Here is a 23366-nt window from a genome sequence, read left to right as displayed (position 1 = left end):
CGACCAAAAAAAAAAAAAGGGAGTGTTGTTTTCCTTTACAACCACTAGCTGTGCCTTGTTTGGATTGCAGTTTTTCGTCAAAAAATTACATTATTTTCCGTGATCACATTTCCCTATTATCTTTTTCCCTCACATACATCAAATAACTATACTAATTTTTCCATGAAAAATCATGAAAAATGCAATCCAAACACAACGCCATTTCCCCGGTAAGAAACTTTCCTGTTTCCATTATTCTCATCTCATACCGGTGAGGCGCCGATTGGGTTAAGTAACCTTGAAAGATGAGAATGAGATGGTAGTATTATTATTGTCATTGCCGGCATTTTTCAGGTTCGACATTCATGGACCAATCTAACCTAGACATCATTGGCCTCTCGCAATCAACTTCTCTAACCCGAAATGTAAAAGTAACCTATTTTTTCCTTATCCATGGCCTTTTCAGGGACCACATTTTGCCAGATCAGTGTTTGCAGTTCGGATAGCACGACGCAACCTTAATGCTATTGACACACACTTTTCAAAATAAAAGTACTGAGTTTTTACACCCGTAACACATTAACCGTACAAGTTAATTTTGTTGATAAGAACAAACCACCTTTTCACAAAACATTGGCTATCGACAGGAGAGCTGTATTAGTGTGTTAACGGACAACTTAAAAAATCCAAATAAACGGCCTGAGATTTCGAAGGCATGCCTTGAACCGTAATTGTGAATCCATTTACACTTTTTCTTATAAATAATAAACAAAAGAGAGCCTTTTGTCACATGTTAAAACTCGTCTAGAAATTTGTACATTGCAACCATTCCTGTCCCTCCTCTTCCACGGATCAAATCCCCAAATTAGTAAAGGGAGAGAGACCCCACCAGGAGAGCACAGAAAAAGTCTCGGAACTAACTAGGCAAGTACAACTCTCGGCAACAATTCAAAGTTGCTGCTTTCGGGCAGACGGAACTAGCCGCTCCATGGATAACAAAAAACGTATGTTGCTCACGGAAGCACATATGGTGGAAAAGGGCTTAATCTTGTGCGCATATCATTCTGCTTTGACACTTTCCACCATGCTTTCTCCTGATTTATGTGCTGCGGCCTTATAAAATAGCAAAGTTAACTGGTCAACATAGAGCAGATCCTTCAGCTGCTGCAATTGTTGGCTCTCCCTCTCCACTTGTAAGTCTAATTCCTCAAAGTGAACAATCTTGTCTTGAAGTTCCTTCGTCTGCAAAGCATGTGACAACAAATCCACCTTATGCGTGTCAGCAAAAGCAAATTTCTGTCCTCATAAAAGTCAGATAATGAACCCTACTTGCAGAAATTTCCATGATCTTAAATAATAATAATAATGCCCAACAAACATAACCTGAACGGCTATCTCACAAAGGGCTCTCTCCACATCCTCTTCTTCCTTTTCAAGCTCAGATTGTGCTTCAGCAAGAGCACCATCCATTCTATATGCAGTGTCACCATGAGATGCAACGTCAAAATCTGTCGAGAAAAGAAAATTTATCATCTTTGGAAAAAACTGATTAGCACTGAGGTACATGGCGACATAATTGCCAGTTCCTGAATTATATAACTAGCACAAGAAGGTTATGACAGTATGTGCATAGCACACCAAATGGAGGAAAAGCAAAACATAAATGATATTAGTCATCAAAACTCAGAAATATAAATACGTGGGACCAATTTTATCTGTTAGGTCAGCATTAATCAAATCCTGACCTGTAACAAATAAGTTTTATGGAGACTGTTAGATTGCTAACTGTATTCTTGCCAGCACAAACAAAGAATCAGTAGTATATCTGCAAATTAGATGCTCCAGTTATATCAAGTGGCCCTATTTGTTTCTACTCAGGACAATGGATTAGAAGTATGTGAGAACTCATCTTACATTCCTTCTTCATTTGTTTGTGCCATATTATGTCATGTGCCACATCATATCTCGTAGAAGGGCAGGCAAATTTGCCAAGAGCATACAGATTCAAGCAGTGGGCAATACTAGCATTCAGCCTTATCCTTTACTAGCAATTTTTCTTACAGTTTTCGCACAAAGCAGCTAGTGCTACAATTGTCCTGCATACAAGCTCCTTGAAGCAACACTGGCTGCAGGGATCTCAATCTAAATGCTTATGAACAATTCTAGAATCACACTCCATGATGTGCAACCTCACTTGACAGATTCTCTCACACCAACAAAGTTCAACTACCACCGAATAGCTAGGTGCCAGGAACTTTTACATGCCACAATATACAGGCCTAACAGAGACAATCATCTAGGAGGAGGCATTTTAAACTATTTACAACAAGTTGTGTAAAACACATTTCACCTTTCTCCCTAGAATTGACTGGAGAGTTGGAACAACAAAAGAACCATAAACTCACTCTTTCCCAAAAAGTCGAACATACCTTGCTGTTTTGCATCAGCAGGAACAGATTTCAGATTAGCTTTGATTTTTACACCAGCAAAATCAGACAAGGCTGTCACAGCAGCGTGTGCTGCAACTTCTGCTACCTCTACCCCAGCCAGAGCAGAAAGAAAAGCAGCCTGAGGAAATTAGCAGAAACAACTGAAGATACATGAGCAGAACTTAAGTAATAAGATAAGTGCAGTGAGAAGTCAAGGACTATGAAGCCACTTCTGATGAAATTGACCAAAACCAAAAGCAAGCCTTCCACTTTTAACAACTACTAGGTTTGTAATAAAAAAGAAGCATGTTTTTTAGTTTACTTAAGGTCATTCTCGTAATGTTCCCAATACAGTAGTTACACTTGACAAATGCAGCCTTTGTCAATCTTCTAAACCAGCACGACTTGACATAGCTAGGCAGCAAATCTATGGATAAAGGCTCGTCTTCAGCGAACTCACCAGAAAAATTTCATGGGGTTCAATAACCTTGCACTTTTTAAAGAATGGAAGACTGTAGCTTTTACCTGAGCCAGAATTGGGTTGCTTGCGTCTGCAAGTGGTGAAAGTCGCATCCGTTTGTTTTGGAAGGATGAACGTCTTGAGGTAAGTTGATTATCCACCATCTCGGAAGATTCTGGAGCCCCAACAAACTGTTCACCAAAGGGGAGCTTAAGAAAGCGAGCCACACAGTCTTTGTCACTTCTACCACCACCAACATGCTCAGCTACCTTCTTCCAGTCATCACCGTAATGCATGATAGCTTCCAGTAGGTGGAGAGTTTCTTTGTCTGTCCAATCAGTCTTTACGACATCACTAATCTCGACCCTTCTGAAATCTGTAGAACTGATTCCAACCCTAAAATTGTTGCTGACGTAGCACCTTGCACAAAGAGTCAAATTGTGCTGCATTCAAAAATGAAAGAAAGACAAGTCAGAGAAAAATGGTGCACTATAGCATAAGTAGGTGCAGAACTGCTGTAGGTAATTACTAGACATAGCAACGTTGTTCTGATTATTGGATCAAACTCTTTGCAAGAAATCAACCACCGGCAAGCAATAAAAAGAATCTAGCATTGTGAAAGGAAGAGTTGAGAGAAGCAAGCAAGAAGAATGCAGGAATGTGCAGTCCAGGGTATTAAGAAAGATAAAAGCTAGTCCCAAGTGGTAGTGCAGCAGAATGGAACAACCTTATCTGAAGTAAAGCAAGAAATGGTGCAGGGAGATTTGCAGGCACTGCACAATCTCTTCTTCGGGCCGCCAGCTGCAGCAGCAGTAGTAGAATTATCAGCAGAGGCAGAGGGGGGAGCATCAGGAGGAGGAGCAGCAGCAGCAGCAGCAGATTTGGTGGCGGAGGAGGAGGAGTCCTTGTTGTCATTTTGGGAGAGTTGTTGGGGGGCAGCGGCAGCCTTATTAGAAGAGGAGGAAGAAGAAGAGGGAGAGTAATTAATCAAACCCCAGGCCTCCAAGAAATCAAAAACCCGGCGAATGGAGCCGACGTCTCCAACGATGGTCTTGCGGACTTCGGTAAAGGTGATTTTTTTGGTGGGGGCGGAGGAAGGGTTGTCCCTGAATCTCTGAATGATGGCATTCCTGTAGTATTTGTAAGTCTTGGGGTTCTTGGAGGCTGATCTTCCGTCGAAGAATTCCGGCAGGAATCGAAGCTCGCACTGGTGGATGTTGTCCCAACTAAACCATCCTACACAGATGGAATACGCATTTTTTTTTTAAAAAAAAAAAAAAAAATCTTTTTCGTTAAAAACAAAACAAAACGAGATATACAATCCAATCACCTCCCAGTCCAACCCGCCAGAGTCCAGTCCCAAACAAAACAAAATCCAAGGGGGAAGGAAAAAGTTATTACACGAACCAAGGGTTGAGAAAAAGGAAAGGTAAAGAGAAAAAAAGAGCAGGAAGATTAGTTAAACTTACGGGAATAGCTGGGGATGGAGATGAAGTCGGAGTCGGCAGTGTTGGGGAAAGAGCCGAATGGTTGCAGAGTGGTGGTGGTAGTAGGAGTGGGGGGTTCAGCAGGCTTAATAGGGGGTTTGGGAGGTGACTTGTTGTTGGCGGTGCTGCTGTTGTTGTTGTTGCTGATGTTAGGACCGAGCGTTGCGGGGGTGGTGGTGATGGTGGTATCGTTATTATGGTGGTGGTTGTTGTCGGTGCCCATGTCCAGCTGTGTTGTTTTTTTGTAGATAATAACCCTTTACTCTTAGTAGCTAGGTGTTTCCGGTGAGTGGGGGAGGAGCAGGAGCAGGCGTCCACTTGTCGACAGCAAGACGATCAGGAGAAACCTCCGCCCCGGAGAGTACCCGACCAAACCTCCGCCTCCAACTACTGCGCGCGTCTTCTGTATATGAGGTTGTAGTAATTCCCTCTCGGCTTGTTGGACTGGACCCCTTGAGCCGGATTGAATTCCACACAATGGGCTATTTGGCCCAATCCAATCACATGTCCACACCGTCCGCCCATCCGTTAAATTATTATTATTATAATAATAATCGACTCAAGAGCACACACTCGGGCGCGCGCGTGCACACAAACAAAGAGTAAAGGAATTAGGAATTAGAATTTGGGCCATTTCCGCGCATGTGTTTCAAATTGGGCAAAGTGAAAGATTTAGCCCATCGATCGATCGGCTCACGCGAGAATTGACGTTCGCTCATTTTAGTAAGGGAAAATTGCCATTTTCGTCCCTAAACTTTTTTTCCCATCAATTTAGTCCCTAACTTTTATTTTTGGGCAATTTAATACATAAACTTAATTTTCGGGTCCAATTAAGGCCTTCTACGGCTCCTAATTTAACATTAAATAAGGGTATTTGGGGAACTTTGAATTATCTCCTCTCCACTACCAACCTCCACAGAAATGAAAATTTGCAGGCTAATTGGGCCGGACAGGGACAAAGTCAGTCTCCGCAGAAAAAATGATATCTGGAGCCAATCTATTAAGAAACAAGGAAGAAAGAAAAACTCCTAAAGGCGTAAGAGAGGGTTGAGGTACGCAAGACGATTAAACTTGGAAATATTAGTGGTAGAGTGAATTTGGGTTCAAACCTCAAGTTGTGAACTGAGAAAGGGGAAGTAGGAAAATAAAAAATGGCGGATGTTTCATTGATGAGAGGGATGGTTAATGGTGGCTGCTTGTTTATCTTTCATCACCAATCACAGTTGGTTTCTTCTTATTAGTCTAAGTTTTATTTATGCTTTCTTTCTTTTTGCTGGTGGACGTTATGTTGTCCAATTTCATATGCTAATAAGAATTTTAAATCTTGATTACAGTTAGCGCCAGTAACCGCAAGGGTGTCAAGCAGAAGAAGATCAACAGCAGCGAGAAAGCTTCAATTTCTTTCTAAAAGATCTTCCTTTTATGCTCGATACTCTCAGTCCCGAGATATTTTCACTACCAAATAGAGCCTTAATGATCTCTAACGTCTTGCTTATTCTTGACATGACTGACCCTTGTACTTCTTCTTCATCCGCTTCTAAGGCAACAAGAGGGCTTATAATGATTTAACTTGTAGAGCACATGGGTTAGTGTGTTTGAGGCAAGTCCTACCCGTATACCCGGATGGCAAATGTGAGGGGGAGAGGGAGAGGGAAGAGGAGGGGTTTGAGAGAATCCATCCCTCTTTCTGGGATTGGGTCCTCTGTCTATTTAAACTTTTAATGTTTTCCTCACATCACGTTGCAACCGGTGTTGCAGCCATGGCGGCGTCACTTTCCCTTTCCCTGACCTAATTTTGACATATCTAAGGCTTAAACCTTCAAAAGTGTCCGGCAGCAGCTTAGGAATTTTAGCTCGGCATTTTGGGAACTTCTTGTTGTCTTGCTTCTGCTGAAGCCTCTGTAGCAGGCAAGCAATGAAAGACTAAGATGGAATCATGGAACAACCCACAACCACAAGCCAGTCGGTCTTCATCTGCTTCTAGCTTGCATTAGAAGAGGGCTGCTTCTAGTTGCCTTAGAAGAGGGCCTTTTGTTGTGTGGTTGTTCATTTTCTACAGATTCAATAAGAGGGCTTTTCAAAAGCTTCTATAGATTCAAAAGCAAATTCAAAAGCTGTTCATCTTCTTCATCTGCTTCTAAGGCAACAAGAGAGCTTTGATTACAATTCATACTTGAAGTTTCCAAAATACCCTTATTTAATGTTAAATTAAGAAGTAAATTACTTTCAGGTGGTGGCGCCGCCGTAAAAGGCCTTAATTGGACCCGAAAATTAAATTCATGTGTTAAATGGACGAATTTAATTTGAATTTGAACGAGTCTCATTCATAATTTCTATAACTGATATAGACCCAAGATGGCCTTCTTTTTTGCTGCCATCTATTTTAGAGAGAGAAAGAGAGAGGGAGAGAGACAGAAGAAAAAGAAAAATACAAAGAAAAATACAAAGAAAATGAACACATACCAAGTTAAAACCAATCACTCCTACATGAACACGATGACCGACCAACAATAGCGTGAGCCTTTAGGGGCGCTTTTAGTTCATACCAACCGCTCCCGCTCGCTCGGCTTCCACATACATAGTCTACATGCAACATGCATTGCAGGCTTGGAAGTCTGGCATCTAAAAATAAATCCAAATTACAGAGAATTTAATGTCCAGCACGACTCGGAGCTATATATATGTAGTGTTATTATGCACAAGAAAGACTCGGGACACCGACTCTTTTTTTTACATCCAATGCACGATGCACCCGCACCCACCCCCATATTGTATGGACTTTGGAGACACCAGAGACTATCTACAGACCCAAAATGCTGGGACTCTTTTTTTTGACTATCAAAGAATCATATGTTGATTCTACCACAATGCTACTACACTGCTTCTTTTTTTTTCTTTTTTTTTTTACGTGGGTTTATTATTCCCTACTACTCGGGCGCGCTGGAAACCAATTCCAGCAGCATATCCCTTGATTTTGGTTGGTGATGCCTCTCTGCCAGTCATCCCTTCCACTGACAGGATGCAACAGTTTACACACATGACGCTGATGCTGATGATATGCTGATGCTGAAAGAGCTGCTATGTGCACCTTCCAGGTCCTCTCTCCACCATTGGTGAGCGACTCCCAACATTTAACTTCTCTGGTGAGCATGATTAAATATGACCTGCATCATTTAAAAAAAAAAAAAAACCATGCATTTGAGGAAGGAACATTCACAAGCCATTACATCTTCAACTTTTAGTTCTCAAATCCTACCAACCCCAGGCTACTCTCTCGCTCTAGGCATTCAGGCCATTTCTACCTGGGATGTCACCCATATAAAGACAGCCATAGGTAAATGATGCAAAGATTTAATTTTAGCTGCCAAGGACAAAGGGAAACCCTCCCCTCCTGGACAAGACATCATCATCAACACCAATCCAGAAAAAGAAAATTGCAACTCAAATCAACTGCTGATTCTTGGTGTGCTTTTGTCTTCCTGTGAGAGTGGATTCGGTGTACCCAAAGGCAAAAGCCAGCAGCACCGCTCTTCACACAATTCTAGAGTACTATATGAAAACATGATGCCTCGGAAACTCGACAACTTCAAAATATCAACCTTTCTCGTTTTACTCCATGTCAATTTACACCACAACATAATGCTCGTGACTTCTTCCACCTCATTTCTATATTAATAACAATTATCAAGAGAACCGAGTCTTAACAACATACCTCTAGAATGCAAAATGATTAATTTGCAAGGCTAGATACGAAGCCCGCCACTCAAGTAGCAGTACTGCTGCTCTTAGTCCTGCTGCAATCTAAGGGTAACTGAAAAAAATATATACATCATTAAAAAAAAAAAGGGAAAAAAAATTCGTGTTATGCCCGAACAAAAATTTGTGCCACCTACCTTTATAAACCCCTCACCCTGCATTTTGGTCAGATCCGCTACCTTGCATGAACTGAGGAGTATGAGCAGGAAGTAGAAACTGAGGCTGTGGAGGAACAGGTGATGCAATACCTAAAATGAAAAAACATTGCCTCATTACATCTGCCTACTTGATATCTCAAAGCCAGAATATTGAAACAAACCACATACTTACTAACTCACAAAGGGGGAAAACAACCACCACCATCCAAAAAAAAAAAAAAAAAAGGAAAAAGAGAATCTCTTCCTAAGACTAATGCAAGGGAAAGGAGAATCTAGAGACTGGAACGAATTAAAATGCACTGCATTCTAGATATCATAGAATTATCTATGCATGAAACACAAAGCAAGATCTGTAAAGATAAGATAGATTAGAAACATGAGAAGGAAATTTACAAAGTTGGCCCACACCGGAAGGGGGGGGGGTGAGGAAGAAGGGAATGGGGAGAGTGGAGGCCTACTTGAGAGAAGAATGAGAAAAACAGATAAAAGTTCTTTACAAAGGAGTCATGATACCTGTTGGGTATGGGGCCTGAATTGTTGGTATAGATGATGTAGTCATAGCATTGACGCTAGGCCCCCCAAACTGCACAAGCTGATGATTGGGCACTGTGTACCCCTGCAATGCTGCATAACTATGACTCCCAGGAACTGTCTGACCCATCTGGCTGTAAGGATACATAGTTGAATTAACAGTCCCAGGCAGACCATATACGTGAACGTACTGCTGCCCCGCATAAGGATTGTAAACACCCTATGAAGGCAAAATGAAAAATGTTAGCACCAAAAGCAACGGTTTGATAAATCTTGTATAATCAAATACAAAAGGGTGCTTTGTATCTTTCTATCTTTGAAATACAGAAATACTCTTATTAGACATTTTACCATGCTACTCACCTGAGGATAGACATAATCTGGACTGTATGTTGCATACCTGAAATTGATTAAAAAAAAAAAGTAGGAAATTTGCATTACCTGAAGTACATTCAATTAACTATAAAGCAGCATGGATTTTTAGCTCAGATTACATTGAATTATTAACAGGAAGAAACCTAGAAAAGGTAAAACAAAAAAAAATTCACACTGCATTTAGCCCTTATATTGAATTATTCAATAAAGTCACTTCTAATTGGAGCATGAAACTCAATGTTGCTTCTATATGCAAATTATTTGATACAGTCACACTGCATTTAGCCCTTTTCTTCTATATGCAAACGGTACATAGATCAGGAGGGAGAATGACAACGATGATGAACCAATCAACCAGATTGGCCCCTATCAAGGTCTGCTGCTACACAGTACACATACAAGTATGAATAACAAATTGCATAAATTTAAACAGACAGAGCTGAGAACAGAACATTAATAGACTTCAATAAATTCATCACATGTATATGAGATAAAAAGGTGATTGGAAAATGTATTCATGGAAAACGTAAAAAATGTAAGGATTTTCTGTTAGAAAACTACAATCCAAACATAGCCTTAATGCAGCATTGTCCAGTTATCAGACGGGACCTAGCTAAGCAGCAACCAGAAAAACCAGCAGCATACCATGCAGGTGCATGATATGCTGCAAGACCCCCATAGTCAAACACCAAGAAAGGTCATGCATGTAGTAACCAATGTACAAAATTAAAGCCACCTGTCAAGCAAACAAGAAAATTCACATCAAACAAGAAAAAAATCAGAAAAATCACTGATTCAAACATAAAATGTCCTAGCTTTCTTTCTCCTCTACTGCTTTTTTCTTTTTTCCTCGGGTAGGGGTGTTTGATTTCCTTATTTATTTATCTCTTCTGGAAGCAGAATTTGACAAGAAAAATTGTAGTTTCACCAAAGATGCTGTTCAAGTCCAAGATATAACACTTGTACTGGAAAACAAGGAGCATTCACACCTATTATTCGTCCACTCATGCTGACCATGTAACTCCTGAAAATCAGGATGTTAATCCACAAGCCAATGATCTAGCTACAGAACAGCACAAGAAGTGCCAAGTCAAAGTAATTTACCCAAATGGAGAATACATCAAGCCTTGTTGATAGCCATAAGAAACTGGTTGCTGATACCCAAAACTTCCAACATAGGCGCCTCTATTAGCTGGAAGACCTCCAAGGTAAGGTGTTGGTGATCTAAGCCGTCCTGTGACCAGTAGAAGCATAAAATAACACACTACAAGTTGGAGAATGAAGGAATTAGCAAGACAAACAGTTGTACCTCATGGCGCTAAATGATTTGTCATTATTTTTCAAGAATAAATTGATCGTAACTGTCTGAAATTAGATAGACAGTTGTCAATCCACATGTTGAAATGGGAATCAATGGATGCAGGAGTTGAATTTTCCCCAATCATTCTACAAACTGCAACTGTTTTTATTTGATATGCATGACTGCATATAAAATTGTTCTTGTTTGTGGATTGAACATTGGGTACTCCTACAGATATTTCTATCTGCTTTCTTCAATCTTAGCACTCTTTTCAAGTACCAGCAAACGTGACTATTGTCAGCGCAGCCATAATTATTTGCCTCTTTATTCACGTAGAAAATTCCAGAAAAGAACTAGCTTCCAAGCAAAGACTAACTGAATAATACAGCCCCGCTGGTTCTAATTCCCCCCACCCACCAAAAAAAGGATCACGACTATTTATTCTTTTAAATTTAAAAGGCTACAACAATTGGCAACATCGATATGTTTACAATGTTGCAGCATATGTTTACAATATATCCGAAACAGGAGAGGCAAAAAATTTAGTAAATATAAGTTATAATTCTGAAATGACTTTTGCACAGTTTTGCTGGTCAAATTAGTTATATCCAATTAGATGTTTCCACAACTAAGAAACAGGTAGTATGGAAAACAACGTTCCAGCATAGGAAAAAAAACCTTAAAATGTTAATGGAGAGACTTAGACATTCAGAAATGGAGAAATAACAGAAAAATATACATCTAGGCTTGTAAACAACACGTAGCTTTTTTAAGATGATATAGAATTACCAAAGGGCAAAGCAGGCCGAGGTCGCCCCAATGAAGCCAAATTACAATTAGCACGCCTACCATCAATAATTGGTGTTGGATCGGCACATGCCCTCCTAGCTGATTCAGGGTCCCGGAAAGTCACCTAAACACTCCATATAAATACCATTTGGGAAATAATGTCAATTGAATAATTATTCATTCCAAAGTCCCAAAACAAAGATAGAAACTGAATTATGAATCTATAACCAAGATAAAGAAAATAGACAGACATTGGAAGGTAAAAATCAAGCAGCAGTTATTCTGCCAGTAACATTTCATTAGCTCAAAAGAACAGATTCCTCCCAAAAAAAAAAAAATCATTCCTTTGTAATGAATCAGGAAAACATTCGTAAATTCTTTCCTGCGGGAGGCGGGGGGAGGTAATGTTTGGATCCGCCAACAAATGCAAACAAAGTTTACAAAAAGAAGGGCATTTTTCTTGAATATGTTTTGACGAAAATAGGACGAAAGAGAGAGAGTGGAAGAAAAACAAAGAAGCACTCACGAAGCCGTAGCCTTTGGATCGGCCAGTATTCTTATCGGTGATAACAACAGCTTCAAGAATCTCACCAAACTGCTCAAAGTAGCGACGCATGGTATCGCTCTGAGTCTCCCAGGCCAGGCCTCCAACAAAGACCTTTGTGAAAGTGGTGTCCCCAAACGGAGAATTGAGAAATTGAAGCCCAGAACCCGAGCTGGAACCCGAGCCCGGACCCGGAACCGGGGGTGGGGGCTGCTGCTGCTGCTGATACGCCATTGAATATGACAATCAAGAAAAGAAACCCAAAAGGGGGAATTTGTGTTTCCTTTTATTTTGAAGGGGTGAGAGAGAGAGAGAGAGAGAGAGAGAGGGTTTGATTGGATTCCACCCGGGAGAGAGCAAGAGAGAGAGAGAGAGAAAGAGAGAGAGAGAGAGAACAGGGAGGAGAAGATTCGGAGAACGAAGAGTATGAAAATATAATCTTAATTTAGGAAAAGCAGCGTTGGAAATGATTACGAGTGATACTACTACTACTACTACTTCTATGTACTAACCATGACTATTAGACTTAAAAAGTCTCGACCAGATAGATCCTGAGATAAACATTTTTGACATCAATCAAAACAGGGAAAAGGGGGAAAAAAAAACCCTACATAAACCCCTCCAAATTAAACCCAACAAAGCCGTTGAATATTCGATCAGTTGAAGAAACAGTGTCTATAGAACGCAGAGAGAGCTGTGCGTGGGGAAAAGGGGAAAAGAAAAGAGGGGGGGGGTGCCAAATCAGGGGTGGGGGGAAAAGGAAAAAAGAAAAACTAAAACTGAGGTGGAAAAAGGCCGGAGGAGGAGGAGGAGGAGGAGTAGGTCAAAAGAAGGGGAAGTGGGGTTTGTGGGGAGGGGAGATCAGCTGTACAAGAGAACAGAGTAGGAAGAGTTGGCGAAAAAGGTGAAATTTTATTAGGTATTTATTACTACTACTTATTACAATAACTATAGTACCGGTAGTAGTAGTAATAGGAGTTAACAGTGGTGTAATAGTTGTAGTAGCAGGAAGCGAGAAGTAGCGGCTGTGGAGTTGATTAAAGTAGAGGGATGGAAAAGGGGGGGATTTGTTTTTGATTTTTGATTTGGTCGAGGAATAGGAATATTGAGGATGATGATTGCGATCATAGTCATGGACAGAGAGAAGAAGCAGAAGAAGAAGGCAACGGCATGGGCAGGGGCGGGGAGGAGGAGGAGGAGGAGTATTTGCTGGAGGAGCAGGAGGAGGAGGAGGAGGAGGAGGAGGGGGCGTGGGTGGGGGCTCATGATCCTTTCTTTTTCCTTTTTTTTTTTTTCTTTTCACAGACAGGATTACAACAACTATATAAGTAGTACTACTACTTTAGTAGTATTATTAACGCACAGTTTTTTATAATAGCTAGCAGTTTTATTCTAACTCCTTCCCAACTACTGTATTTAAGATTGAAGGAGGAGGAAAAAAAAAAAAAAAAAAAAGGCTTTAGCACTAGCAATCTGCAACAACACAACCACGGCTGCTCTCGGTCCTGGGGGCGGTTTTGAAGGGGGGATCGGTGGGCTCGCATCCTCTCTCCCTCTCTCTCACACACACACACACACGCACACAAACTCACATCTGCGTCTCCAATCTCATCCACTGTCTTTCCAATCTCAATTAGAGATTCTACAAGCTGCAGCACAGCTTGGAAGGGGCTTGATGTGGTCCCTTCCCCTGCATAATTGTTCTCCATTTTCCTTTTCTGGACCAATTTTTGTGATTAATGGTTTTCCAAGAATCAAATCGGTGTCGTAATGATTTATTCCCTTAAACGTCGTGATTTAGGAAATGTATACGCATTTCAAACATGAATAAATCCTTTTTTTTTTTTACAAAAAAATTTATATCACATACGCATTTATTGTAAAAAATACGATAACATGTAAGTAACAGAAAAAAATCAGAATGATTTGGATTATAATGTATTTTCTACGCTGTTGGCTTTTTATGAATGTAATTTATATAAAATTTGAATTTGAAATTCAACTTTTACAATGTATCATGGATCAAATGTAGTGATAGCATATACACTGTCCGATAGAAATAATATACACATATTGTTTATGTAAGTGTATAGTATAAGATAAGATTTATTCAAATAATTTTTTTAAATGCTTTTATTGGGCAACCGTCTTTCCTAAGGTTTGAAAAATTTCAGTGGCACCCCCTACTTTTCAATTTTTGGTAATAAAGCAAGCAGAGTATTTATAAAAAAAAAGAGTACCAATAAACAAGTAATTTTACGAGGGAGATGATTACCTGCATTTCCACTTTTATTAGTCACACCTTACCATCATTTTAATCATATAGCGGCTACATAAAATTAGTCACGCCTTATCAGTTGGAAATCTTAGGCCTTGTTTGGATTGCAATTTTTCGTCGGAAAATTACGTTGTTTTTCGTGATCACATTTCATTATTACCTTTTTTCCTCACATATATCAAATCGCTACAGTATTTTTTCCATGAAAAATCATGAAAAATGCAATCCAAACACAACCTTAGTAAGTTCATTAATCTGCTATGACGTTAGTCCCAATTCGTAATTTTTTTTATTAAAAAAAATTGGGTTTTATTTGGTCTGTTGTGAGATAAAAATACAATGTAATATAATTGTATTTGAATCTTTTGCTTGATTTTCCATTTCTTTCTTTGTTGTGTCCTTTACTTCCCTTACTAGCTTCATGTTTTTTCCCCGCTTTCGTCATCTTCAGCATCCTATATATATATATAAAAGAGTTGGTATTTGACTGTTCGTTGTTTTTCATCCGACTTTTTTAGAGGTAATTTAGGTAACATATTGGCATAGTACAACTGATCCAGTTTCGAGTACAAGCATACTATGCTTATTGCTATGTGAGTTGATAAGCGTACCCTTGGTGGCATGATGATTACATTCTCAAATTAAGTTTATGTAGCAGTAGTGACAGCTTTACCCTTTTAACCATCCGTTAAATCCGTTTTTAAGACAAAGAGGTAGTTGGGTGAATTTGGAATTTAAACTTGTGCAAATAGTAGGATTAATTGAATTCAGTAACTAAAGTATCATTAAGACCATATGAATGCATCAAGATGATGATTAATTGACTACTCTATAGTGGAGGTGTAACTGTAGACGTTTTCCTCTCTTGAACTTCTGCATGTGCAATTGAACTCATACAAAGAGTGGGATGATCAAAATGAGCAATTATGACATCTTAAAGATAGGAGTAATGCATGAGAGATGAGGAATCTCTTGGAAAGCATCTTTAAAGTGTAACTGCAAAACTCTTCCTCTTCAGTAGCATTTGTTGAGCAAATTTTTGAGGTAGTTGGAATAATGAGGGTTGTTAATATAAAACCTCATTGCTTCAGCTGATTATGGTTCATACCACATGTTGTTACTCTTTTTCTTTCCTTTCCTTGTGATTTCCATTTCAACCCTTCGTGAAGGTATGCTTATTTTGCTACCCTTCTCCTTCTTATATTCCTTGATTAGATTTGAAAAGTTTGTTTTTTGTTATTTAAGTTCTTTGATTCAAAAATCCGATGTTCTTTTTTCCATGTTAGCATTGTTATATATGTATGATAAGATATCAATGGGTTGTATCTTTTTTTTTTTTGGAATCTGCTTTTGTTTAATTGTTTCAGTCCTGGTAGACGCAGGTTTAACTAATCATTGGATCTGATGATCCCACTGTTAAGGTTTGCTTTTCATATCCTTATATACTTAAGATCCATTAAATAGTTTAAATTTATATACAATTCTGATCTCCTTTTCATGTCTTACTTCAATCAACTGTTGGATGATCAAGCCAAAAGTTGTCTCTGAATACTTGAAGGCCATGGTATTTGAGCCATGTGTTTTCATCCTAAATTTCCTATTATAATCATTGGTTCAGCTGATGATATTGTTCCAGGTATGGTGTGCAACTACTTACAGGTAATTTATACATTTGAAAACTCAACTTATTATTATTCATCTTATGAGAGTTCGATGCACCTGTTTCACTTTTGTAGCCTTGATCTCCTCTATTTTTTTTTCGGTACTAGATTCCCTCATTTTTAAGAAAACAATATTTTTTATTCTATACAAAATCATGCTTTATTTCACGGTGAATTTACCGATTAAACCACTCATTGTTATGAATGATGAGTTCTATATATTTAGAAGACTGAATTTAGAGTATTACATATTGACAGTTCTTTTTTACTTTGTCCCATGTTCTTTTCAACTGAATATTACAAATTTGTTAATTGCTACTCTAACTACTTATTCACAACACATGTATCAACTCCCACGCGTTGCGTGGGACTCTTTGCTAGTAGTAATAAGAAAAAAAAGTTTGTAATAACCCTGAAGTGTTAGGACAGCACAATAATAATTTCACTCCGATGATGTAAGCGAGGCTTTGAAATTATTCGTAATTGCACAAATCTGATTCCTCGGCACTCTCAAAAGTTTTATCAATGATTATTTGTCTTTATGGTCCGACCAACAATTCTCGTCTTTGATTTCATACTTCTCGGGTTTAGAGCTGTTAAGCGTAACGAGTAGCTCGAAAGCTCGTTAGAACTCGACTCGATAAGGCTCGAGCTCGGCTCGTTAATTTCAATTAATGAGTCGAGCTCGAGCTCGAAAAATACTCGTTTAGTTATCAAGCCGAGTAAGCTCGAACTCGCTTCTTTATCGAGTAGCTCGGTTGAGCTCGACAAAGAAGGGCATTTTTGTCAGTTTAGCAATCAAATATACAAATTTGGACTAGGGTTCGATGCATCTTTCATTTTTCTCCTCCGCCTCTGGCTCTCCACCGTACCCCAAAAGTCGCAACCTTCCTCAACTTCCTTCTCAGCCGCAACTCACAGCCGCAACCAACAGTTCTGCCTTTTCGCTGCTTCCCACAGCCGCAACCCACGGCCAGAGGTTTCACCACTACCCACGGGCCACAGCCGCTACCCACAGCCAGCAGTAAAACAAGTTACTCCCGATAATCTTTGCTCCTTGGTCTCCACCGAAAATCACCGCACGTGTTGTCTCTTTTCGTACTGTAAACGAGAGCTGCCCATTAGCCTTTTTTAAAAAGAAATTATATACATTTTAGTTCTGGATTTACTGAAGCCGCAAGAAGAAGCAGATCAGTATACACATGGCCACTAGCCCACTGCCCATCTGAGTTGCAGATCGGGCTACCCTTCTTCACCGAAATGGCCACTGCCCATCTGAATTGTTGTATGTGTTTTCCATTTTTGTTGAAGTTTATCACTTCTGCACGGATTGGAAGAGAAATTAGCAAAGCTGTTTTGGGCTATAGGCAGTTTTGAGTTTGGAGAGGGCTGTTGGTTTTTAGTTTACTGATGGTAAAGCAGAGAGAGGGGCAGCTAACCTTGAAGAAATCCCAACCTCTCTGATAGCCTCATTCTTAGCAGAGCTCAGATTTTAAGGAAAGGACATGCTCAGATCTTGGATTGAAGAAAACAGCGAGGGAAGGAAAGGACATGCAGAAGCCCTCGTCTTTCTTCCAGGATAGCTGGGAAAGAATTCTTTTTTTTTTTAAGAACATCATTCTTTCCGTAGAAAGAAACAACCTTTTCATTTTCTTTTATAATTGTCTAGAAAAGTCTCTATTTTCTATACACGAAATGCCAAAGCCAACCGGGGCTACTAGCTTGAGGCGAACAATCCTAGCACTTTTTTTTTTTTTTGATGGCTTAACTCTAGCCAATAATTTTGAAGTTTGTGTATCTTATTTGAATGAAATTATGTTGAACTTTGTATTTGTTGATTGCCGGACAAATTTTTGGATACAAAAAATGGGATTATGTTGGACTTCGTATTTGTTGATTGCTGGACTAATTTTTGGATACAAGAAATGGGATTATGCTGGATTTTGTATTTATTGATTGTTGGACAATTATTTCGAGCTCGAGCCTTGAGCTCGGACAGATATTTCGAGCTCGTCCGAGCTTGGCTCGTTTGTGATGAGCTCGGACTGATATTTCGAGCTCGAGTTCGAGCTCGTCCTAGCTTGGCTCGTTTGTGATAAACGAGCTCGAGCTCGAGTTCAAGTCACATATTCCATTTCTCGAGTCGAGTTCGAGCGCATATCATGGCTCGTCAATGTTATCGAGCGAGCTCGAGCCTGGCTCGAGTTCTTCAAGAGTCGAGCTCGGCGTTCAGATACTCGCCTCGACTCGGCTCGATTAACAACTCTACTCGGGTTTGATTATGGCAACAGCAGCTTCAGGGAAAGGAGCCGCAAAAAGGATTAATATTATCCAAAAATTTCATACTTCTAATGTTTGGATTAAGGAAAAAAGTTTGTGCTGGAAAGTGAATTATTGGGATAAAATTGCATTATTTGGCTTTTCGACTTACTTTCATCTGATTATTATTACAAAAGTGTACAATGAATAATACCAAAAAAAAAAACAAAAATTAAGAGTCAGTGCAAAAAGGTCACTAGGCCTTCTTTGGATTGCCTCTCTTCTTCTTCTTCTTTTTTTTTTTTAAAAAAAAATACATAAAACGAGTGCGAAATTATCTTATTTAGATAGTGAAATTATCCCAAATAATATTTCGCTTGTATCATACATACATTTTTTAATCTAATTTTTTATATATTTAATTATTTTTTTATCTCACATACATCACATCATAAAAAATGTTACAATAATTATTTCAAATAATACCCTATCCAAATAAATTGATTATTATTCATTAAACAAAACTGACACAGGGGAGGAAAGGAGGAGAGAGAGAGAGAGAGGGAAACGCGGAGTTGGCACCAAAAAATGCGAAATCACTCGCTGTCGCTGCAATTAATAAATTAACACATTTATTTATTTTTCTCCCTTCCTCCTTCCTTCCAAAATGCTCCCTATAAGTACCCTCCAATGTTCCCGAAAACCTCGCCCCTCCGCCCGAAGGCCAAAACTCATTTGCCCAGTCTCAAAAAATCCCCAACAAAAAAAAAAAAAAAACCGCTTAATTTCACTTTATTACCTTTCTTCCCAAAAAAAATTTAAATCTTTCCTTTCAGCCTCCCTCCCACGAAGCCTCCCTCCCACAAAGCCACAACTTTACCGTCCCTCTTCTCTTTTGTTCGTCTTTTCGGTTCAACAGACTCAGTAGTCCATCTCTCTCTCTCCGCCGGAATATTCCCATCCACCCATGGATGTCCGCCGCAGGCCGCCAAAGCCTTCTGGTCCTCCAACCAACTCACTTGACCACCAGCAGAACAAGGGTTCCTCCTCCGCATCCGCCAGAGTCCTGGATCGGTCCCCTTCACCAACCCCCAAGGCCTCCGATGCCCTCCCCCTCCCTCTCTACCTAACCAACTGCATTTTCTTTACCCTCTTCTTCTCCGTCGCCTACTACCTCCTCCACCGCTGGCGTGACAAGATCCGCAACTCCACCCCTCTCCAAGTCCTTACCCTCTCCGACCTCGCCGCCATTCTCTCTCTCATCGCCTCCTTCATTTATTTGTTAGGTTTTTTCGGTATTGATTTTGTTCAATCCTTCATTGCCCGCCCCTCTAACGACCACTGGGACGTCGACGTTGAGGACGAAAGATTCATCCTCGACGAAGATCGTCGCCCCCGCCGCCTTCCCTCCGTCGTCTCCGCCACCCCCATTTCCCCTTCCCCAGCGCCTAAGTTAATGGAGGGCCCTCCCCCCACCACCACCACCCCCCTCGGCATCAGCCACCCCCCTTGCCCCAAAGAAGAAGAAGCAGACGAGGAGCTCGTCAACTCTGTGGTTTCCGGCGATATCCCTTCCTACTCCTTGGAATCAACTTTAGGAGATTGTCTCCGAGCGGCCTCCATTCGCCGAGAGGCGGTGCAGAGGATTACTGGGAGGTCGCTTTCCGGTTTGCCGCTGGACGGGTTTGATTATGACTCTATTCTGGGGCAGTGTTGCGAGATGCCTGTTGGATACGTGCAGATTCCGGTGGGCATTGCTGGCCCCCTGTTGCTCAACGGCTGCGAGTACTCGGTGCCAATGGCCACTACGGAGGGCTGTTTGGTAGCCAGTACCAACAGAGGTTGCAAGGCCATCTATGCATCCGGAGGAGCCACCGGTATCCTGTTGAGAGATGGGATGACCAGAGCCCCTGTTGTCAGGTTCCCCACTGCCAAAAGGGCCACTGACTTGAAGTTCTTCTTGGAGGACCCTCTTAATTTCGATACATTGGCGCTCGTTTTTAACAAGTAAGCTTCTCTTTCCCTTTTTACTTTTAATCAAGTAATATTTACCCCTCTTTTTAAAATTCAGCTTCGTTTTCTTTTCCTGTTACCCTCTCCGCTGTGTTGTTTTTTCTTGGGGGCTCTAGATTTCATTTCAAATTTGTATTCTGTCAAAGTCTAGGTTGGATTGAAGCGTAAGAACTGTAGCAGAGGTAGATCTGCTATGTCGGCATCCTGGCCTTCATTTTCTTGTCTTTTCCTGTTCCAAATTAACTATGCTGACCTTGATGGGAATTAGGCGTGTGAGATCGCAGTAAGTACTGTTGGAGGACTTTTCAGGGATTTTTTTTTTGGCCTTCGTTACTTTTCAGTCCATGCCCTTTTTTTGGGATGGTTTAGCGAGGCTGAGTTCTGCTTTGTGCGTCATGATTCCATGGACATTGCTGTTCGGCACACCATCAAAAGCATAATATTTGACGGCACATCCATCTTTCGGTTGCTTGCAGCTTTTGAAGTATTTCACTTTTATATGAACATGACACGTAACAGAAGATAAAGTAGGCTGTTTGTGATTTGCAAGCTTTAAGCTTGGTGTATCTGGAATTAATTAATTTGGGTCAAGTATTTAGTTGCGCTCCTGATGGCTATTACTTCTTCTCTCTTTCTCGTCATCTGGAGGACCAGATGCTTTGATCCATTTGATCAAATTTTTATTCTGTACATATTAAGCTTCTCTTAGTTTGCTTGCCTTTTGTGTTAATTGTTCAATTTTTGTTTGGCGGGGTCACAGGTCAAGCAGATTTGCTAGGCTTCAGGGTATTCAATGCTCTATTGCAGGAAAAAATCTATATATCAGATTTAGCTGCAGCACTGGAGATGCTATGGGAATGAACATGGTGTCTAAAGGTGTTCAGAATGTTCTGGACTTCCTTCGTAGTGATTTTTGCGATATGGATGTTATTGGTATCTCAGGCAAGTGCTCAGTACGTATAGTCACTTTTGTTAGATTAGGAAGTAGTGCTTTGATTGCATTATCACTTGTAAAGCTTTTGTTGACTTGTAATCTGCTGGAGTTGCAAATCCGTGCTTTTCCTTTTACTCTATCTAGTCTCAAATTATTTATATTTATTTGCATAGTCCATCTTGTTTCTGTAAGATCCTTCATTTACCTATATGTCGCTTTGTGCCTGACGTGTTGGCTCTGGTACTTTCGATTGTTCTGACTCGTTGAACTTTGGTTCGTCTTACTTTGTTTTCTATGAAATCAGCATTGTCGAAATTTGACTTGTTGTTCTATTCTGTGCTTGCTGATAAGAGAAAATAGCTGACCATGTACACCAGTTCTGGGCGGGGAGTGGGCAAAGGCTGGTGCATGCAGATGAGGGCAAAAGTTACATTCATGTTTTTAGGCGACTGTGATCTCTTTGTTTCCTGACTTGATGAGGTTGAAAGCTCTCCTTACAGCAGCTTGTCTCACATATGCAGGGAATTTTTGTTCTGATAAAAAACCTGCTGCTGTAAATTGGATTGAAGGACGCGGAAAGTCGGTTGTTTGTGAGGCAACCATTAGTGAAGAGGTAGTCAACAAGGTACTGAAAACCACCGTACCAGCACTTGTCGAGCTTAACATGCTCAAGAACCTTGCTGGTTCTGCAGTAGCTGGTGCTCTTGGTGGGTTCAATGCGCATGCTGCCAATATCGTCTCTGCAGTTTTTATAGCTACTGGCCAGGATCCAGCACAAAACATTGAAAGTTCTCACTGCATCACTATGATGGAGGCTGTCAACAATGGGAAGGATCTTCACATCTCCGTCACAATGCCTTCCATTGAGGTATCGTGAACAACAGTATTTGGTCGCATTCTTCCTAAGTTTTGATAGTAATGATGCCCACTCAGTTATTGGCTAATGTAGGTAGCTGATACCTCTCAGTATTCTGGCATATAGTATCAAATCCTTATTTTTGGTGGTCGGGCAGCTCAATGCAGTGTAGCTGCCTAGACTAAAAGAAAGAAAGAAAGAAAGAACGAAAGAAAAAAACACGCGTATGTTATTGGCAAAGAATGTGTAGCTGCTTTGTTGTTTGTTCTCGCTGGTGAATGAACCAAATAACTTGCTAAATTGAGCAATGATTTTAATCCATTTTCTCTGTGGATCTCTGGTCATGTTGTGAAAGCTTCGTCAATTTTTGTTTTCTTCCCAGGTTGGTACTGTAGGTGGTGGGACTCAACTTGCTTCTCAGTCGGCATGCCTCAACTTGCTTGGGGTGAAGGGGGCAAGTAAAGAGTCGCCAGGATCAAATGCCAGGTTGCTAGCCACGATTGTTGCCGGTGCAGTACTTGCCGGGGAGCTATCACTGATGTCAGCCATTGCAGCTGGGCAGCTGGTCAAAAGTCACATGAAATACAACAGATCAAGCAGGGATGTCACCAAAATCGCCTCGTAGACATGAAAAAGTTTGGTGAGAAGTAGAAGATAGGAGGGAAAATTGGAGCCCAGAAGATGAGGAGGGGAGACAATGAGATGGTGCTTAGTAGTGGCCCGTGTGTGTTTTGTTTTGTTTTTTTTTTTTTTTTTGGGTTGGGGCGGGGGGAGCGGGATGGTTGGTGTTGGGGGGGAGAAGAGATCGTGGCAGCTGTAAAGTATAGGGAAGCATGTGCGTGTGGAAAGACGCGATGGCCATATGCCTGCACGTAGACCCTCTCACACTTTTGTCTCTGTCAGGAGAGGGCCAGAAAGAAGAGGAAACACTCCCCCTTCCCCTCCCCACCCTCTTCCTCCCGAACGAAAAAAAAAAAGAAATGAGATCACATTCATCTATTCACCGGGGACGCGGTTGAAACACCTCCATACATCCATCCATCCATCCAAGTGCTAGCTAGTAGTTGCATGCCTAGTGCTCTCCGCTCGTCTCTGTCTCCGTCTCTGTAATTAATTAATTATTGTCTTGGAAATGGTTTGAAAGTTTTTTTTTTTTTTTTTTTGGTCTTAAAAAGAGACTTTTTACTTTGCTCACCTTGCTTGCTGATTTTTGCACGGCTAAAGAGGGCAAAGACGTCTTCCTTCCTAGGAACACTGCCTGCTACGCTAACATAATGAAATCTTCTTGGCCCGAGTTTTAAAACATAATAATATTATTTGCTTCTTTAGGTTGTGGTGTTTGTTTTATTAGGACCGCTTCACGATTTTGAAGAGGGACCGACCATTTTCATATTTCATCAGCAAGCGTTAGTAGTAACTAATTGGTCTGCATAATGTGATGACAAAACTTGTAATTCTCCGCCACCACCACCTGCGGACTGCTCCTCTGCCGTGGGTCACGCATATGTAATTTATGTAATTTGGATCCCCCGGCCAAGGCCCAATTTGCACAGAGAT

At 40.6% G+C, this 23366-nt stretch overlaps 3 protein-coding genes and 1 long non-coding RNA gene across 6 annotated transcripts; 2 read left to right on the top strand and 2 right to left on the bottom strand.

Moving 5' to 3' along the window:
- Positions 1-699: 699 nt before the first annotated feature.
- LOC113712279 (SWI/SNF complex subunit SWI3B) lies at positions 700-4807 on the bottom strand. The gene is made up of 6 exons (XM_072067290.1): positions 4338-4807; positions 3596-4104; positions 2934-3311; positions 2409-2547; positions 1363-1487; positions 700-1221 (listed from the first exon to the last, which is right to left on the bottom strand). Exons 1-6 carry the CDS (start codon positions 4576-4578, stop codon positions 1039-1041), a joined length of 1575 nt encoding a protein of 524 aa, XP_071923391.1. The 5' UTR covers positions 4579-4807; the 3' UTR covers positions 700-1038.
- A 466-nt stretch (positions 4808-5273) lies between these two features.
- LOC140015285 (uncharacterized) lies at positions 5274-5765 on the top strand. Its single transcript, XR_011821887.1, has 2 exons — positions 5274-5407; positions 5690-5765. It is a non-coding gene; the product is annotated as an uncharacterized lncRNA (long non-coding RNA).
- A 1031-nt stretch (positions 5766-6796) lies between these two features.
- Positions 6797-13400, bottom strand: LOC113712222 (uncharacterized). Of its 3 annotated transcripts, XM_072067291.1 has the most exons (9): positions 11791-13236; positions 11265-11388; positions 10280-10439; positions 10165-10199; positions 9164-9200; positions 8783-9020; positions 8249-8359; positions 8068-8166; positions 6797-7519 (listed from the first exon to the last, which is right to left on the bottom strand). In XM_072067291.1, the coding sequence occupies exons 1-6, from the start codon at positions 12040-12042 to the stop codon at positions 8825-8827; spliced, it is 804 nt and encodes a 267-aa protein (XP_071923392.1). In that variant the 5' UTR covers positions 12043-13236; the 3' UTR covers positions 6797-7519; positions 8068-8166; positions 8249-8359; positions 8783-8824. The 3 variants fall into 3 exon arrangements, with proteins under 3 accessions (XP_071923392.1, XP_027091348.2, XP_027091350.2); XM_027235547.2 differs by lacking the exon at positions 10165-10199 and having other exon boundaries at positions 11791-13400; XM_027235549.2 differs by lacking the exon at positions 10165-10199 and having other exon boundaries at positions 10280-10409; positions 11791-12179.
- A 5303-nt stretch (positions 13401-18703) lies between these two features.
- LOC113712221 (3-hydroxy-3-methylglutaryl coenzyme A reductase 1) lies at positions 18704-22968 on the top strand. The gene is made up of 4 exons (XM_027235546.2): positions 18704-20013; positions 20780-20961; positions 21475-21821; positions 22192-22968. The coding sequence occupies exons 1-4, from the start codon at positions 18974-18976 to the stop codon at positions 22432-22434; spliced, it is 1812 nt and encodes a 603-aa protein (XP_027091347.2). The 5' UTR covers positions 18704-18973; the 3' UTR covers positions 22435-22968.
- The last annotated feature ends 398 nt before the right edge of the window (positions 22969-23366 follow it).

This window comes from Coffea arabica, chromosome 10e (genome assembly GCF_036785885.1).
Source record: "Coffea arabica cultivar ET-39 chromosome 10e, Coffea Arabica ET-39 HiFi, whole genome shotgun sequence".
NCBI classification, from domain to species: Eukaryota; Viridiplantae; Streptophyta; class Magnoliopsida; order Gentianales; family Rubiaceae; genus Coffea; species Coffea arabica.
Note: the sequence above shows the minus strand (reverse complement) of the source record. Positions and strands in the feature narration are given on the sequence as shown.

Coding starts and splice junctions, on each gene's coding strand:
- LOC113712222 (XM_027235547.2), bottom strand. CDS start 12,042: ATGGCGTATCAGCAGCAGCAGCAGCCCCCACCCCCGGTTCCGGGTCCG. Junction 10,440..11,264: donor TCGGCCTGCTTTGCCCTTTG/GTAATTCTATAT, acceptor TCCAACTTGTAG/TGTGTTATTTTATGCTTCTA. Junction 8,360..8,782: donor TCAGGCCCCATACCCAACAG/GTATCATGACTC, acceptor TTTTCATTTTAG/GTATTGCATCACCTGTTCCT.
- LOC113712279 (XM_072067290.1), bottom strand. CDS start 4,578: ATGGGCACCGACAACAACCACCACCATAATAACGATACCACCATCACC. Junction 3,312..3,595: donor CTTGCTTTACTTCAGATAAG/GTTGTTCCATTC, acceptor TTTTGAATGCAG/CACAATTTGACTCTTTGTGC. Junction 2,548..2,933: donor GCAACCCAATTCTGGCTCAG/GTAAAAGCTACA, acceptor TAATTTCCTCAG/GCTGCTTTTCTTTCTGCTCT.
- LOC113712221 (XM_027235546.2), top strand. CDS start 18,974: ATGGATGTCCGCCGCAGGCCGCCAAAGCCTTCTGGTCCTCCAACCAAC. Junction 20,014..20,779: donor TTGGCGCTCGTTTTTAACAA/GTAAGCTTCTCT, acceptor GCGGGGTCACAG/GTCAAGCAGATTTGCTAGGC. Junction 21,822..22,191: donor TCACAATGCCTTCCATTGAG/GTATCGTGAACA, acceptor TTTTCTTCCCAG/GTTGGTACTGTAGGTGGTGG.